General features: G+C 32.4%; 1 protein-coding gene across 1 annotated transcript in view; it reads left to right on the forward strand.

Moving 5' to 3' along the window:
- LOC134727830 (uncharacterized) overlaps positions 1-14,134 on the forward strand; it is a 102,578-nt gene that overhangs the window by 82,801 nt on the left and 5,643 nt on the right. Inside the window, exon 8 of the mRNA XM_063592221.1 lies at positions 13,709-13,895. Coding sequence (XP_063448291.1) covers positions 13,709-13,895 — 187 coding nt within the window. The remainder of the gene's footprint in view (positions 1-13,708; positions 13,896-14,134) is intronic.

Genomic DNA, 14,134 nt, shown 5'->3' on the forward strand with positions numbered 1-14,134 from the left:
AAACTGTTTGGTTTGTTTAACCTTCTTTAATACATGTAGCAAGATAAACTTCATACTTGCCGGACAACTGTTTATGATTTCTAAAGGAGTCGGTTCGGTAAGGGCCATATTTGGCCCCAATTATGAAGTTCATAGTAACAAGACAACAAATGTTTTAAGTTGCCATAAAGACGTGTTAGAAAGTTAAACAGAACTGTTTTTGTCATAGTTTAGTTCTATCACGTTGATTTTTACATCCAAAAAAGGTCAAAATAAGGGATTTTGGTGAAATTTTACAAAATCAGCTAGATTTCCACCAAATAAAGGACCAGGAAACATAGAGCGCAGGCGTCGACAAGCTTAAAATTCAAATAAGACATGTGAAATGTCTCCACAAACATTATTTTAAAAGATCTTTGTTGTCGACGTATGCGCTCTATGTTTCCTGTCCAAAAATCTATGGAAATACACCCATTTTTATTGATTTTTTCGTGAAAAATCAATATGAGTACAACTTGTGACGTCATAATGAAACGCAGAAACGTAAAAATTTCAACAGAATGGTTTATATCCTAGCTTGTCAATGTATTAGCTATAATTTATCGTGATATTGGTCGATAAATCCGAATTTGAAATTTACGCTAAAAAACGGGGCCATTTTAGGACCTTATCGAACATACTCCTTTAATTAGCAATATCATCTGGAACTGCAAAATAAAGTCTGAATTGATACATATGTAGCTATAGACATGTCAGGAGTTGTATGAAACAGCTTACAAAAGAATAGCTAAATCGATTTTTGGTAACTTTGTCTCAGGGAGATGGATCCTTATTTTCTTTTCTTTTCATTATCATGTTTGTTGATAAGGACATATCGACCGTCTTAAGGTGGTTGGGGATTCTGAATCAAAATCTATAGAATTGTGTATTAATTTGTCAAATCAAGTTTTCATCACGCTTTTTTTCAAAAATATAACAAAAAGTAAGGGTCACCGATCTTATTTTCACGCTATAGGTTGTGCAAATTTTTCTGATCTATTTATATTATGCATTGAAAATCCGATTTTGTAGGGAAAAAAGAAAACTACACTGTGCTCCTTACGCAGAAACTGCTCCAACAAAGTTATGAGGAGGACAGGTAGAAATTGGCACTCCGTAAATTTTACGGACACTGTCACGATTTGGTTGAAACATACGATGTGTCTTTGTCCAAACTAACTAGATTGTGGTTTGTCTTTACGTCGTCTAATCTTTTAATTTTCGAACGTGACTTAATCCCGATTGTGACTGTTTTGCTCAGTGTGAATTCGCATTGCTATTAGACATGTTACGGTACTTATTTCTTTTTTTATCCAAAATTCATATATTTAGTTTTGATGTTAAATATGTAATTCTCGTCGGATTTTTTCTTAACGTCTTTGTTGTTATATTCATGTGTTACGGTAAAGAAAATTAATCATTGCGTTCATTTATTGTATTTGATTTGATTCAGCGTAACTTGTACGATGTATTACGTTTGCAGTTTGATTCAGAATAAATAAAATAAACCGGACTACCTCAGTTTGATATTGCAATTTTCATTGTTATTTAATACAATATCAGTTTTAAGTACAAATAAAATCTTAAATCAATCCTAATTCTATCTTATTTTTGAGAAATAGTTTTAGTCATTCAAATGTGACGTAATTTTTAGTGTGCTGTTTTAGAATTTCATATGTGATTTTTAATTTTTGTGCTTTTTTACAATTTCATATGTGACGTCACTTTTTGCGTTGAGGCTTTGACTAATTCGGGTGTGTGTATTTTGTTGTGTTGGATTATGTTGGTTTATGTGATGTATCCGGGTTTTTTTTCTTTTTTTTTTGTAATTAGTTAATACTTCAGTTTAATCATGTATATCTATTATATAATCATTTTATAAAATTTACTGTTTGCAAAAGTATAAATTATTCTAAAAAATAATGATGTTTTTATCCGAAGCAGAAAACCCCAGCCGTATTTGGCACAACTTTTTTTAACTTTTGGTCCTCAGTGCTGTTCAAATTTGTACTTGTTTTGACTTTCGAACTTTTGTATCTGGGCGTCACTAGTAAGTATCGTGTGGACGAAACGCACTTCTGGCGTATTTAATTTTAAACTGGTGCCTTTTGTTGGCTATAATTCGTGTGGTTCTTTGTCCAGTATGTTCTCATATTTATTTATATTGTAGTCCTGTAATATTATGTTGTCATTCTAATGTTATATTTAACATTGCCATTTAAGCGGGAGGTTTGGCATGCCACAAAAACAGGTTTTTTTCTCTAAAAAATGTCCTGTACTAAGTTAGGAATATGGCCATTGTTATATTATAGTTCGTTTCTGTGTGTGTTACATTTTAATGTTGTGTTTCTGTTCTGTCGTTTGTTTCCTCTTATATTTGAGTGTGAATTCACATTACTATAAGACGTGTCACTGTATTTTTCTATTGCAAATTCATGTATTTAGTTTTAATGTTATATTTGTTATTCTCATCGGATTTTGTCTAATGGTCAGTTCGTTTCCGTGTGTGTTACATTTTAATGTTGTGTCGTTGTTCTCCTCTTATATTTAAGCATTTCCTTCAGTTTAAGTTTGTAACCCGGATTTGTTATTTTCTATCGATTTATGAGTTTCGAACAGCAGGATACAACTTTTGCCTTTATACAGCATAGAATTTTAAGACAAAATGTGAGAAGAAAGCTCTTTTAACATGCTTTCATATAAGAACAAGAAAAATGAGGTTTCTGAAGTTATTTTCTTGCTTTAAATAAGTAAATTAACAACACTTTCTATTATAAAATAACTTTATCTGATTTTCTTCTCATCTTTTTGAGTTATCTTCCCTTTTTTGTCAAATCTTTTTTTTTAGCATAGCAAATACACTTGTAAATATGACAACACATATTTTTTTTATTAACATTAGATATCTAACACATGAATTTCATACTTCTATAAAAATTTGCACATTTCATTAAAGATCTAGACCAACTGTTATATGCTTCTTCAAAATCCAAGATGGCAGAAGACACCGAGCCACCTAACGCGCTTTAACGGATTATTCTTTTTTTAAATCGATCATGTACGAAAAACTTCAAACATATACATGATATAGATTAAACAATTATCTTTATAGGAAGCCTATTTCCAGAGGATTAGTTGTAATATGCATACATTATACTTATACAATACCTGGTGTGGGAAAAAGAAAGAGAAACTATGCACATAATGATAGAATGAAGATGGAAAATATTTGGAAGTCATACGATAACTGTGAAGTTCTGACATTTGAAGATAAAACAAATAGCTTTTATGAACAGGAGATAGAAGTAAAAAGTAACTACTAATTTTGACTTTTTGCTTCATTATAATTAATTGTTGGAATCAAAATGTAAGGATTAAAGAGGCAATGCTACAGACTGTTCAACAAAAAAAACCTATTTCTTTAAAAAAAAAAGTAAAGGGAAAAAAATTGCAAAAAAAGAGGAAATTTCAAAACTGAGAAAATTAAGCTTCGGCAAACCGAAATGGTATTATATTGATTAAACTGCAAAATATATTTCCTTTTGCATCTTTATTGTATTGATCTTGTTAAAGTGAAAGGCTTTTATACAAACAAACAAAAAAGCGTATACTCGCCTCCACTGTGTTCTTTGGTTTTCATAGCAACCATTAAAATGTAAAATATTCCTTTCCCGTTAGCTTCTTTTGTACATATTTAAAACATGATATTACTTAGTTAGATAACTTTAAAAAGTTTCATTAAATTGGCCAGTAGGTCATTAGTCAATACGATGTTGGATGTTTTATGACCTTTGACCTCAAGAAAAAAAGATATTTTTGATACACTCTTTTGTTGTAAACACGATCTGTTGACCCTTTTAATATTTGGCTAATGTTGGCAGCACCTCAATATATTGTGTTGTGTTCTAGTGATGATTACCTACGATTTTGACATTTATCATTAAAAATGTTAATGGTACTTAAATTTCTTCAAATTCGGGATCTCAGGATTTCATGTTTCTAAGCCCGGGATTTCGGTATCAGGACACCATCGACCCCTTCCCCCTTCCCACTCAAATATTGGGGAGAAAGGGGATTAAATGAAATACTTAAACAAACTTCATGATTGTCAGTTGGGAAATCATTTACAGTGGTAAATTTTGAACTTCGTCTAGAGAACCACTGCATGTAATGAAACCAAACATGGCACGAATGTTCCTTATGAGGTTCTGACCAAGTACTGCTACTTTGTAGCCAATTCATCATTCAAGATGGCCGTTAGCGAGGGACTTAGTTTAACATAGAACCCTATGTGAAATGCATACAAATGACTTCTTTTTTAAATTCACTGATTGGAATGAAACCAAACATGGCATGAATGTTCCTTATGAGGTGCTGACCAAGTGTTGTTACTTTGTAGCCGATCCATCATTCAAGATGGCCGCAAGTGGGGGACTTAGTTTAACATAGGACACCATGGGAAATGCATACAAATGACTTCTTTTTGAAATTTACAGCATGAAATGAAACCAAACTTGGCACGAATGTTCCTTATGAGGTTCTGACTAAGTGATGTTATTTTGTAGCCGATCCATCATTCAAGATGGCCACAAGTGGGGGACTTAGTTTAACATAGGACCCCATGGGAAATGTATACAAATGACTTCTTTTTGAAATTTACAGCATGAAATGAAACCAAACAAGGCACGAATGTTCATTATGAGGTTCTGACCAAGTGTTGTTACTTTGTAGCCAATCCATGATTCAAGATGACCGTTAGCGAGGGACTTAGTTTTACATAGAACCCTATGTGAAATGCATACACATGACATCTTTTTGAAATTCACTGAATGGAATGTAACCATAGTCAATTTTTAACAAATCCAACTGAGACAAATTTAACCAAACTTGGTCATTGCCATAGTCATTATTTAGGAATCGAGTTAGAAAATATGTGAATTATATATATAAAAAAAAGAAGATGTGGTATGATTTCCAATGAGACGACTATTCACAAAAGACCAAAATGACACAGACATTAACAACTTTAGGCTACCGTACGGCCTTCGACAATGAGCTAAGCCCATACCGCCTAGTCAGCTATAATAGACCCGGTAAGACAATGTAAAACAATTCAACGATAAAACTTACGGCCTTATTTATGTAAAAAAAAAATGAACGAACAACAACTATGTAACACATAAACAAACAACAACCACTGAATTACAGGCTCCTGAATTGGCAGAGGCACATACATAAATAATGTGGCATGTTAGCGGGATCACAACCCTCCCCCTAACCTGGGACAGTGGTATAACAGTACAACATAAGAACGAACTATAAAAATCAGTTGAAAAAGGCTTAACTCATCAGATGGACAAAAATACAAGTAGGCGTGGCCGGGTACTTATACATCCCGACACAAAAAGACGCAATGAACAGATATGAGAGTACTCACAGTTATCTGACAGCTAGTTCAAAGCCACTAACAACTAATAAAAAAAATAATGCATCTAAGACTAAACTTTCAATATGTACACATCCAACATCCAATGGATTTAGTGAAAAGACGTCATAAACAGCCTGAGAAAAACATGACCTTGTGCAATGCCAAGTTACAGGTATCGACAGATTGTAGATCCATGAATATGTATATGTATATAACATGTATAACATACTAGTAATATTTAGTTATCTTTAAATTTACTGATAACAAAATCAATATTTATACAAATAAAAACAATATTCAATGATCTTATTAAAGTGTTGAATATGTAACCTTTTAGAATAACGTTATTTAAAGGAGCGACAAGTTTACATGGATAATATTCAAATCTAGGCACGTTTAACAACATTTCCGTAAACATGAGGATGGGCTAGCCCGTTTGAAATAAGTTTTCGACAGGTACAACCAAACTTCAAAACCAAATTGATATATTTATGGAAGAATTTAGTAAAGGTTTGAAGTAACGTATGGTAACGATATCCCTGGTTGAATAATTTACCAGTAATACATAATGTACCGAATAAATTTGATTTATTTAAAGTAAGTTCCTTGGGGTTAATTTCAGCAGTATATTGAGAAAGTTCTTGATTATTTAACGAAAAATATCATCAAGATAACTGTAATTATTGTTGAATTTATCAATTAAATGCAATTTCGACGGATCTCTACTGAGTTTAGTCATAAACTGTGATTCGTAACGGTACACAAACAAGTTTGCTATTAAAGGGGCATACTAAGTTCCTATTGGGATATCTACAACCTGTTGATAAACTTTGTTGCCGAAACGTACATAAATATTATCAAGGAGAAAATTAACAGCTTTAAAAATTAACCCTGCCTACCAAGCACTATGGCTATCATCGCTATAAAATAGAACATTGAAGCTAAAAGCTAGATTTGTCTATTATTTTTTTAACCATTAAAATAGAGAAAGTAGTGAAACTATGATATGATACCTTATTCCATTTGTGTCTCATTATTATAGATAAAAACACTCTAAATCTAAACTATTTTAATTGGTCAAAAAACTAAAGAGAGTTAAAGATCACAAATACAAGATCAACAAAAGATAGAATTTTATTATGGTCTATTCTCGTCTACAATGTTTGAGAGTATCCTTTGTTTAATATGCCAATGGACTAAGTTGAGAGACACAGTCTATCTGTGTACCTAGTATTTTGATATAAGGGACATTTTGGCACGATTCATAATACAAAAACTCCGCTTTACGTTGGCAAAAAGTACGCCCCTTCTATTTTTTATTGTATTGAATCGAGGAGTAATGATTAAAATCAAAGTCCTTGCCCGAATGCACGTTCCTATAGCAGGAATACAAACCATACCTTTAAACAAAGATTAAGAAAAACAGTAATAAGTTGATATAGATTATACTTTGACTGTCCCTTTGGTTTCTTTCGTCCCTCTTTTATAGGTTCACGGTGATCAGCAATTTTCTTCTGATACGGTTTACTACCTAGTAGTTTATTAGTTTACCTATCCAATTTTTAAATATCTCGAAAACTTCAGTGATTAGACAGAAATCCTAATTTCCTTTTTGGTTACAATGAAGCAATCATTAAAATAGACGACAATGGTATCCTTTTTAGGTCCTGCGTTTTCACTATTAACGATTCAAGATAAAAGTTTCAAATTCTGAATTATCAACACCTTAGGTAAGTAAGTAAGTAAGTAAGTAAGTAAGTAAGTAAGTAAGTAAGTAAGTAAGTAAGTAAGTAATTAGTTTATTACAGTGTCACAATCTGACATTATACATAATATATTATACATCAGATAAAAACAGCATAAAAATATATTAGATTCCTGCCTGAAAAGACGTATGAGACATTTTTACCTCATGCACATTAAATGCATACACAATTTAATACATTTTTCAAAAGTAAAATTTAAAAATACAAAACAATTACTTCGTAGATCAGCAATTTTTAACTAAAAAGTACAAAAAGGGTAGAATTGATTTAAGAATCTTTAATAATATGCAAATAAATAATAATTAAAAATTTAAGTTCTTTAAAAGTTATAAATTTATCTTTCTCCTCTTAAACATCCAATGCAATGTTTTCGCTAACAAAAATTGAATTTCATCACAGCTCATAATATAATTAAATTTTCTTCTACACTTAAGATTATAAAAACATAGTTTGATAAAAAGGGTGAAATTCAAAGTTCCTCTCTCAAGTCGGAATAAAAATTACAGTTCATTAAAAAATGTTGTTCAGTTTCAATCGTATTTCCATCACAAAACTGACAAATTCTTTCATTTAAAGGTGTAACTGGCTTGGTGTAACGTCCTGTTTCAATGGCGAGTGGTAATGAACCACAACGAAAGTTTGATAAAGTTCTACGATAGTCTCTAAACTTGACGGATTTCTCATAACTGCTTGGCTGAAGACTATTTTTATACTGTCTGAACGTCCTAAGTTTATTTCCATTTTCACAGTTTCGATCGTTATGCAAATCGCGTAGCCAATGTACTTAGGTACTGCAGCTGCTTTTGATAGAAAAGGGTACTCAACTATTCCTGAATTTTCGGAATAGCATGAACGAAGAGCACCCCTTACTAAGTTTCGCACAGAAAATGTTTCTCGTCATATAAGTTTTCGCCAAATTTTTCGCTATTATAACACCAGAGTTCAACACCCATTTCCACTATTTTCAATTTTATCTTCCAATTACCAGGGCAGCAACACTTACATTATCTTTTACCTAGTAACATCTTTACTTCCTTTAACCTTATCTGTCTGTCAATTGAAGAGCATCTCTTTTGTTATGTCTCAACACCAAACAGTGCAAAATAAACTGCTGTATGGATACAGTTCACGAAATTAGCTAATTTTTCTATCAACAGATACCAGAGAAGTGATTATTATTTCCCTCTGTGGTCATGGTCATCTTAAACAATATATATTAATTAGTCTATCAGAGGCTATTTTTGTTGAGAAAATAATACCGGTATTTTACTATATAAGCAGTCAAATTTACTGTAAAATCATAATCTAGGTTTTAATCATAATAACCCAATTTGACTGTTACAAATACCAGTTTCAAACAAGGTTAAATTTTTGGGGAAGGAAGTGTGATTCATTTTCCCTGAAATTAGCATACAACAAAAATCTGTATGTGATGCAGCTGTACATGGTACAAAATATTTTTTTTTTCACACAATGAGTTCTATGAAAATTCAATACTTTGAATACATTTAATAACTCCATAGTTTAGTCAATGTCCCCTGATATCCTTATCAAAACATATGGTTAAACTCAGTCACTTGTTTAAAAATGAAACATGTTCAATATCACTTCACCGAGACATTTGTTTGAACACATATTTTGTGTTCTGCAATTGGAGGCGCATGCAGGATATTGCCCCTTCATACAGGAATGCCCATACACAAGAATTTGTATTTGCTCATCTCAAATACAAAAACCTTCTGCCATCTTTTTCAAACTCAACTACAACTGATGAGGGGGAAAGGACCTTTATCGGGACTCCGGGATCGGGTGTTTTTAAGCTCTGGATCTCGGGATTGACCCTTTCGGGCTCTGGAATTTTTTTTTTCGGATTTCGGGACCTCGGGATTTCGGGATTTCGTGTTTTTAAGCCCGGAATTTCGGGATTTCGTGTTTTTAACCCCAGGATTTCGGGATCAGGACCCCTCCTATCCCCCCTCACTGATGTTTTGTTGTCGTCTTAGTAAGTTGTCAGAAACTTTAGTCTGTTGAGTTGGATATCTGTGATGTACAGATTTAGCTGATAGGTCCAAATACTGTTCGGGTTGTTCACCAGAGCTTGTGAAAAAAAATTAATCAATCAAGGCGAGGTCAACCTTGACAACGCAAGGTACCAATACATTCATTATACTGAGTATACTAAATGTTATGTCACTATTGTCTTTAGATTTGAAATGAAATTGCTTTTAAAACTATGAATTTATTTACATAACAATTTAACAATGGTAAAGTTATTAAAAAAAATAAAAGTGAAGCACGATTTCTTGTTATTTTGTGATTCAAATAAAATGTTAAAATCAAAGAGGTTGTGTTTCATACATTTTACTTTTAAAAGGTCTTGAAAATAATTGGTTCGAATTCACTTCAATGTCCTTTACATTGTCCATGTTTAAATGGTATGCACGTTAGTGGGACATTGAAAATTTGTCTTCCACTGAGCCATGAGGTAGAAAATAACTGCCCGTATCAGCCATTCAAAATGTGTTTTTAACGTGAAATTTGATAATTTTTCATTTGTTTCAGTTCGGGAACATACGATGCCGAATATAAAGTATTTTATATTTGTTTTGAGCACCTGGGGTGAAGAATCAACAGTCAGACACAAAAGTCGAAAGCCAAGTTATCGGCATTATTTTTATACAAAGGAAGGAATATTTAACACTCAAGAATTAATGACTACGATAAATGGAATAGAAGGGTTGCAAAACAGAATGAAGATATTTTTCATACAGGTTAGGTTCAAACTGCATAAAATTGTGATTCTAACATAAGATTTTACGTATATGATAGTAAACTATTTATCAATGGTTTATGTAAATATGCCTTAGGTATGTGCCGAGGAATGTAAAAGTCTGTAATAAATATTTGGGAGAATATTACAAATTGGGAAAATGCATGATTGACAATCATTATCATTGCAGATTATAATACTCCATTGTCTTAGTCATTATCCGTGTGATTCAAAGAAATAATAGTTTATCTGACCATAAATGAGCGAAACACATGTATTTTTTTCCTTACAACTATTTTTTTCATTCTGAATCTTTCACTTTAAATGTGTGTCCAATCGTCTTTGGATAACTCTGGTTTTTTAAGCTTTTGATAAATATTGTTAAAGAATTGTTGTGATATTGTAACTATCATGTTTACTTATTTCCTCAAATTGTATTGTGTGGCCTTATGATATGTTTGCAAAATATGTTTACTTAACAAATGCTTATGTAACTGTGCAGTTTTGGAAATATTTGAAACAACGGAATGATAAGAACTTTCTATTTCATTTACACATATGACGATTCCAGAATGATCATTATAAAAGATTAGAAATTTAAACTGCTTGCATTGTTCTAGAATTTTCTGTTCTACAATTCTCTTCGAGTTTCCCTTCTACAGTGTTCTAGAAATATCAGTGACAACTAGATATTTACAGACATTAAAGTTTCCGACATAGACATTGGATTCACAAAAGAGTTGTTGAATTGGCCGTAACATAAATAAGCGGCTTGTCCGGAATCTCGTTATTATTACAGTATTTTTTTCTGTATTCTATTGAATTAGGCTTAGAGATCCAAATTCTACAAAGAGACATTTAGTCTTTATTGTTAGAAGGTGTTTTGCTTTTAAACAAGGACACTTATGTTGGTGCCTCCATTTTATTTAGAAGGTGGGGAATCCTAATCTCCCTGTTGAGTGGTGCATTAATTCTAGGTAAGTGGTTGCAGAAACAATTATTACATGTGAAATGGTGATGGATGTTTAATCACTAAAAGGTACTGTTGAACTGTAGTTTGTGTTGTTACTTAGTCGACGGCAAGATGTACATGTACCTTTTTGACATATTCCTTTCCGACATTGAAGGTAACTGTAGTTCAAAAAAGGCTATGATAAGAGCACAAAAAACTAACAAGAATGTTATTTTGCCATGAACAGTCATTAATTAGACCAAAGGAAATTTGGTGAATGACCAAAAAAAGGCCTTAAGGTTCTTCAGCTCTAAAGAAGGGATCAACCACACGGAGAAGCACACGAAGTGGCCGAATGTTACATGTACTACCATTTAGACTGCATTTTAATGATGAAGAGGGGGCCCCCGATGTTCCCCAGAAGAGGAATGGAGAGTGGTATACCAAGTGGTGCTGCCAAAAAGGCAAGAAATTATTATGCCTACATACCCTTTGTTGGACACTTAGGTATAGGGTAGACTTGCCTTAAGATCTTGCAGCAGTTTTACAAACTTAGAAATGATGAAATCATAAAATTAAAAAAAAATAAAAAAATCATAAAATACCACCAGCACCTCTTCTGTCTATTTCAGCCTTTTGCAGAACTTTTTAGCCGAGTACTCATTGATTGCGTTGTACCTTTCACCAAATAAAGATAAAAACATGGTATGCAAAAGATGCCAGGGACAATGTTTTTGAGTCTGTGATAAGATTCATGTATTTTTGCCAGTCCCTGTACATCCTTTACAGGCCAAATATCTTGGTCCTTATACTAGAGAGAGTAAAATAAATTATTTGAATTATATTGTAAAAACACCAGGTCGACGTATACACAATGGATTGGGTCATACAAATATGATAAATCATATTTTCAGCATACTAATGAATATGCGAGTAAACCACATATTAAGTCATGGTTAATTTGGCGAATGATCATGACAAACTAAACATAGTTTAACAATCTTTAGATTCAAACACTATGGAACAAACTGTCATATTAAAAAATTCAGAAATTTTATCAAATTTAGCAATGCTCTAAAATATTTTACTTGTTTGGCTTTCTAACTATTTTGATCTAAGCGTCATGAATAAGTCTGTTGTAGACGAAACGCGTGTCTGGCATATGAATAATCTCATCATAATACCAGGACCAAAATTCCTAAAAGATTTGCCCAATACATCTTAAGCGTATGAAATTATAAGCCTAGTACCTTTGATAACTATCAACACTACTGGGTCGATGCCACTGTTGGTGGACGTTTCATCCCCGAGGGTATCATCAGCCCAGTAGTCAGCACTTCGGCATTGACATGCATATCAATTATATGATATTTTTTTTTTAATTAACTGTTTGCAAAAGTATGCATCATTCGTATAACAACGGACTTTCTTATCCCAGGCATAGATATCCTTAGCTGTATTTGACACAACTTTTTGAAATTGCTTAATTATTGCTCAATTGCATCAATGCCTTTCAACTTCGTACTTGATTGGCTTTCTAACTATTTTTTAATTTAGCGTCACTGATGAGTCTTATGTAGACGAAATGCATGTCTGACGTATGAAATTATAAGCGTAGTACCTTCGATAACTAATAAGACTCAAACCAACTTGCACATTTAATTTTTCATCGTAGAAAAAAAATTGTTGAGTACTTTGGTATTTTCTTTTAAAAGTCTGTTTCCATGCAGATATGCCAAACAAAATCACTGCTGCTTGTCACGATGTTGATGTAGGCTATGTTCTTAAGCAACATCATTACCTGCTAAATCGTTCGTGTTGTTAGTCTTTTGTTTTCTATGTTGTGTCTTTGTGTACTATTATTTGCCTGTTTCTCTTTTTAGTTTAGTCATGGCGTTGTTCGAATGAATGTTCCTCTTTTATATTTTGCCTATCTTTAAACATGATTTTTTAGACAAGTAGTTAGATATATGCTTAACAACGATATTATTGAGCCGAGTGACAGATAATAGAGCTCTACTTGTCTTCTTGAGCCCAAACCAGATAAAACGTTTTGTTTCGTAACTGATTTCAGACAAAAAATCAAATTCAAAATGTGATGCCCATCCGATTCAAAGGATAGACGTTTGTATAGACAAATTGGGCAAGCAACATTTGTGAGTAAATCTGTTTGATTGAAACATGTGAAAGGTAACTAGCAAGTACCATTGACACTGAGAGCTCGTGAAATATCAGGATTTTTTTTTATAAATTGTCACAATCAAATGTGACTGTGGATCTTGGTAAATGTGAATATTGTTAAGCCACTGGTATAGCTCAAGTGAATGCAATTACCAAATCACCTCCTCATACAAAAAAAAACCCCTGATGTATAGATATTTATAGATTTTTACACATAATTAGATTTTACAGGAAAGTCTGTTCAAATTTTCCCTTCAGTTGTTCGACCATTGACTCATTATTTACGAATATCCGCGGATAGTTGACTTCTTACTTTTCCCAAACTCTTCATCTGAGTTACAAAACAAATGGTACTTTGTTGCAGATTAACATTTGTTGTTACTGTAAATATCCAATCTACATAAAAGATTTCCAACGAGCAATAATGTATCCACAGTATGTGCATTTGATGTTCATGTAATATTTTACCACAGACGGTCATATTTGTTGATTTCCATGGACCAAAACAAAACATATTATTTTAGACACCATAAGACTTGTCGGTATTTGAGAGACGTCAAGTAATTCATAATATTTAGTATGATTTGTTTCAGGCAGATAGGAAAAGAATGATGCATAAAAGGCAGGAATATCTTGTATCAGTTGAATGTATTCCTAAAAGGAATGCTAGAAAAGTTGAATATTTTGAAGATAATGAAGATATTGAGAAAATAGAGACATCAGTACAAGTTGAAATTCCACATTGTGATGATTGTGTTGTGGTGTTCCCTTGTATGCCTGGTTAGTACAAATAACGTGTTTCAGTTTTAAAATGACAATTGATCTCAAAATCATCTAAAAAATCTGAACCGAAAAATACTTAATTCTTGGTAAATGCCGTCAGAAGTTAATTTTGTTTTCTATATATGTCTTATTATACATCAGTTCTATTCAGACATTTAATTTGCAGTCAGTTTAGTACTGTTAAGTAACTTTGATTTTCAGGCATTACTACGCAAAAGTCAGAAAAAAATAATTAT

The sequence above is a fragment of the Mytilus trossulus genome, chromosome 8, assembly GCF_036588685.1.
Source record: "Mytilus trossulus isolate FHL-02 chromosome 8, PNRI_Mtr1.1.1.hap1, whole genome shotgun sequence".
Lineage (NCBI taxonomy): Eukaryota > Metazoa > Mollusca > Bivalvia > Mytilida > Mytilidae > Mytilus > Mytilus trossulus.